At 38.6% G+C, this 5,213-nt stretch overlaps 1 protein-coding gene across 1 annotated transcript; it reads left to right on the top strand.

Annotated features, from left to right (window-relative positions):
* Positions 1 to 4,274: 4,274 nt before the first annotated feature.
* LOC105218117 (uncharacterized) lies at positions 4,275 to 5,213 on the top strand. Its single transcript, XM_011193496.3, has 2 exons — positions 4,275 to 4,435; positions 4,519 to 5,213. The coding sequence occupies exons 1-2, from the start codon at positions 4,388 to 4,390 to the stop codon at positions 5,161 to 5,163; spliced, it is 693 nt and encodes a 230-aa protein (XP_011191798.2). The 5' UTR covers positions 4,275 to 4,387; the 3' UTR covers positions 5,164 to 5,213.

Below are 5,213 nucleotides of genomic sequence, written 5' to 3'. Positions count from 1 at the left end.
TTTCTAGTTTATTTCTTAGTTTCGCTTCCCTTGCTGTGAGCGCCTTTTATGCGAAAAGTACCGTTTATTATTTACATAAAGCGAATCAAAGCACGAGACGTCAAATCAAAACGCAAGAAAAGTAAGCAAAACAAAAAAAAAAAAAAAAAAAAATAAATAAAACGCCCAACGGTCCGCTCAAGTCCATTTCCATTTGATAACGCTTTTTGTTGTTGTTACTTTTTCGTTGTCGATCTGCAACGCTTTACATTCATTTGCTCCACAACTGTTTGGTATTTATTTATTTACTATTTGTTTTGCCGTTTCCCATTTGCTGCGTGTGTGCAGAATTGCAATCAGATAACACCTTTTCGTCATTCTTTCAGTCGGTCGTTCGTACATTCATTCATTCCTTCTGCTATTCATCTATTCACAGTGCTGTTATTAACTGGACGCCACCACGCCCCTCTCACCCACTCAGCACCGCACAGTGTAAACAACATTCTCGCACTCACAGGCATCACCTTATTATGGCCAATAGGCTGTGGGCGTTTGTAAATATGCTCAGCACTCAGCGCTAATTTTAAGTAGGCAAAGCGCCGAGAAGGTGGAGAAAGAACGTCAGCTGTGCTGCAGGTAATTGCTGTCCTGTAAATGCAACTACCCTGCAAAGATGTACCGTTACTTCTTCATATTTACCGAAGCGAAGAAAGTTGATGGAAATAAAGGCAATCTCTACTTCTATGCATAATACGCAAAATAAATAGTTAAAGGAGTAGTTAAATGAGCCGCCGGCTCTTAGCTGTCGTTGGAGAAAATAACTCACGCTTTACAGGGTGATTTCATCGCATGTGTGTCTCAATTTCAACTCTTCTCTCTTCTTTGAACTCGAAGACTTTACTCCAAACTTTACCAAAACTCGACTCTTGGATTTAAAAGGACTAATCTATAAACCGTTATATTTGAAATAAAGGCTTTTAGAACTAATAGTAATTATTGTTAGTTGAAAATCATTTGCACACTTTTGTAGACGATTCTAGAAGCCTGCTTAAGCAATTCATGATAAGTTCATGACCGTAGACATTCAGCAATTCCTATAAAACAACGTCCTGTCGAAGAGCGAATATGTATTTTGCTGACTTTTGTTATACTCGTACCACTCAATGTCCCGCCATTCATTCGATTTCAATTCGTCTGGGAATTATTCGGCTTTCAATCTCAAATGTACAATTATAATGAAGTGAGCAACAACAACTACATGCACAAAGTACAGTTATATAGAGAATAGAGAAACACTAATAAGTAGAGCCTTTTTGCGAAGTAGCATTTCAGCATTCTTAATCAAAGTAGCTTCTTAAGACTTTTTCTCAAGCAATCAACAACCGACCAAACGTTGCACTACAACTCAAATGTTCTACTCTATGTAGCTATGTAACTGTACTCCGTTATAATTTGGCACACTTGTGGGCAAAATAAAACGAACGCCTCATTAAGATGTACTCTTTTGGATGCCTAGAACTTTGTTAGGTCGCTTGGGGAAGCACCTGCAATTCTATGTGAAACTTCTTTAAAGGGCTCTACCAGTGTAACCCATGAAAAATTAGGCGATTTTCGCTATTTCTTTTAAAGAAAGTTCTGGGTGGAATGCTGGACATAATAAATGTATATTTTCAGCAATATTTGAAGATTTTTTAAACAAATATTGCAAAATAACTGAGTTATGTGCTGTCTTAGAAAGTACCAAAAAAATTCCCCGACTACTGGCATGATTTTTACAACATAAAAAATTGTTGATAGGTAGATTCACTTAAAACAAAATTACTTTGTTCTGGTGCTCGCACTTGTACTTACCAGGTTAGGTTAGTTTAGGTTCTATGGCTGCTCCTGAAAGACACACATTAGACTATTGAGGACAGTCCTTTGCCTGATGCCAAAAGTTTACCCAAATTTAATGAAATTTACAAAGGAAAGGAAAAGGATTGTACGTCATCCTCCCCCAACGAGCTTCTGCAGCTAGTGTACTATAACATTTTTAGTTTGACCGCGTGAATCCCGATGGGACAAGAAGCAGTTAGAACTCCTTTGACTAAGGAAACATTGATCTTATTGAGGGCGATGAGTTGAGGTGACCTCTTGCGATTTACTTTGGGCTAGAAGGATCTAGCGACAGAACAAGTGCTAGGGACTATCCAGCGTTTGCTCAGTTCAGCTGAGACACATTCATCCAGAAGCAAATTCCAAGACGATAGTGGTGTTCCTATTCCACTGTATTTACGGAATCAAATTAATTTTAATTGATTAAAATGTTCGGAATATAAGGTTAAAAACTTGGATTTCTTTAAGCAGCTTTATATTCATGGACTCCAATCCTGTCCCTTTTATTTGACACACAACTGTACGTCAGCAGTAAGGGAGCAACTTTTCGTGCTCACGCCACACTTCCTCAGGGCGTCAAGTTGTATTGGGAATTCAACTCGCCGATGCATTGCTGGTTCGCGTACAATTAATGAAAATTGCAATGGCGCGTTGAAGGTTGCAGACTACTAGCTGTGTAGCTTGGAAAGCGCTCAGTTAATTGTAGGTTAGCAGAGGAAGTAAATATTCGCAGCTGTTGCCGGAAAAAAAACGAAGCAAAGCAAAGGAAATGAAACAAACAAGCGCAGTGAATGCTTTCAATACTCACAACAGTAAATATAGCACTTTTTTCGTATTTAACCAGCTAGTAGTTGAACTTGTAGCTGGGGGTTGTAACAAGCGCCGGAAACAGCCGTTGAGAATTGTAAAGCCAGCAAGTAAGAATGCAGGCAAGTCTGGTACTCGAACGTTAAATACCGTTACAATAGCAAAAAAGCAACATTGTATCTTAAAACCGGATAGAGCAGAGCAAAGTTGTGGCGAAGTATACGAGTATATACCGTAGTGTGGCGAAGTGAAGTGAAGTGAAGCACTCGAATCCATTGTGGTTGTTTGCATGCTTACAAGCATACAATTACAAAGGAGCAAAGGAAGTGGTTGGCAGGATGAAGAGCTGAAAATCCGCATGGTGAAACTCGGCGCGAGTGAATGGAAGAAGGCAAATATCCGTGCTGCAAATGTAATTGAAGTTTTATTGAAAACGATTGAATAGCGGTCAAGTTAAGTGATTTAGATGGATGGCTTGTAGTGCAACACACACATACATACATACGTTAGAAGTGTCAAAGGGACAGGTGGACAATTGTACACAACACACACATACATCCATATAGATGCAGGTGGAGGACAATTCACACGCTGTGTTTGCACAAATTGCCCTCGCTCGCACTGGCAGGAACCACGCGGATATCAATCAAATGGGCAACCATTATACATATAGACATCTATATTGTGTGTGTGTGTGTGTGTGTGTGTGTGCGCAAATTAATGAACGGAAGTGCCAGTGGCTGAACTGTAGAGTAAATACGTTCAGCTGGCAAATGCAAATAAATTTGTGAAATGAGAAAATGAGCTCAACACAAACATTGACTAAGTTAGTGCTCGTTGGCTTGGTAAATGTGACTTCATTAGTGTGCAACAAGAATGCGGCAAATTGGAAAGTAATTATAGTCATGCAACACTAAGAGCACACCACCACAAATGAATGCGGATGAGTTAAATGCAAATGCAAAAATGCAATAAGTTCAATTGAATTCGAAAAAAAACTGAAATAAAATAAATAACTTCGAAGGAGATGTATGAAGTGATGAACTATTCGGAAGTTTTAATTCTAAATAAATAGGAACTCAATCTTATTTGCAAAGCATCTGCTGAACTGTAGCGGAAGCTTACGTATACGAGTAGCTGCTATCGACTAATGTGCAGTTAGAGAAAAGTCAATTTACAGTAATTATTCCATAAAATTGTATTTTGTTCACACATTGACCGTATACATATATGGAAACTGTTCACAAAACCCAAAACTAATCAAAGGTCTGTACTATTCTATTATCTCCAATTTAGCAATTTTAGTTTCAAACTTATACTTGGCTTATAAAATATATGTATGTATGTGAGCAAGACATCTACAGTTTACTCATTAACTTTTACTCAGCCTCCAAGCCACTGATTGCACCTGCCAAAGGTTAAGCAATTACTGTCGCTTATCAGTACATAATGTGCATCGTAAATTCAACACTGTATCGCTTCAAATTGAATTTAGTCCAATTATATGTAGAATAATCTAATTCAGCCAAATACCTTTATTTTTATTTTGAAAAAGCTTTTGAGCTTTTCTGATTAATGAATTTCTTTTGCACTACTGGACCACATCTAAGGCAATATGACACTTGTAACAGAAACTGTATAAATAGCCATAGGCATTTAATATGATTTAGTTAAGTTTGGAACTGCCACCAGTCAGTGAGTCCGAATACAACATTTTTCGCTAAAAATGAAATACTCTTTGCTGTTCGTCGTCGGCGCTTTGCTGTTTGTGCAAGTAAGTTACTTATATTTCAATATAGAGAATATATATGTGATACAAGTATTTACCAAAAAATATTTCTATCTTGGTTCCAATAGTTCGCCCACGCCTTGCCTCACATGAAACGTGAGTCCGTCGCTGTTGAAATCGCACAATCACACAACAGCGTTCACCACTCTGTAGATTCCTCATCCGAAGAGGACACTCCTGAAGCTCAACTGATTGTTTACACTTTAGCCGAAATCGCTAAACTAGCCACATGGATACTCGAAAGGGGTAGCGTAGTCGTTAAAAACACCGTGAAAGAGTTGAAGGAAATCCCAGTTAAAGATGAACTCTTGCAAGCGAATATCACACGCATGTCTGAAGTGGCCAAGGAATCCTCTGAATTCACCCTGACGGCAGATGAAGAGGGCGTTTTGAAATTACTCATGTACATGGTTAACTTTGCCACAATGATGGATGACTATGAGAACATGCCTGCCGATTCGAAACTGAAACACACTTTGCAAACGGCGCTCGAAAATAATGGCTACGCCAGGTTTGAGAGCGATTTCGAAGAGAAAGTTATACAGTTGGCAAAGGACTTCGACAAGGCATTTGGTGAATATGTTAAGGTTTTGTCCCCGGCAGAGAAGGTGAAGCAAGCCAAGTTACTTAAGTGGTACGATGACTTCAAGGCCGAAACTGATGAAGAGAAGAAACTTGACAAATTTGGCGAATTTTTTGACCATTTATCTTAAATCACAAGATACTGAAATGATTGGAGAATAAATATCGATTTGAATGGCTA

This window comes from Zeugodacus cucurbitae, chromosome 2 (assembly GCF_028554725.1).
Source record: "Zeugodacus cucurbitae isolate PBARC_wt_2022May chromosome 2, idZeuCucr1.2, whole genome shotgun sequence".
Classification (NCBI taxonomy): domain Eukaryota; kingdom Metazoa; phylum Arthropoda; class Insecta; order Diptera; family Tephritidae; genus Zeugodacus; species Zeugodacus cucurbitae.
This window is presented reverse-complemented; position numbering and strand designations above follow the sequence as displayed.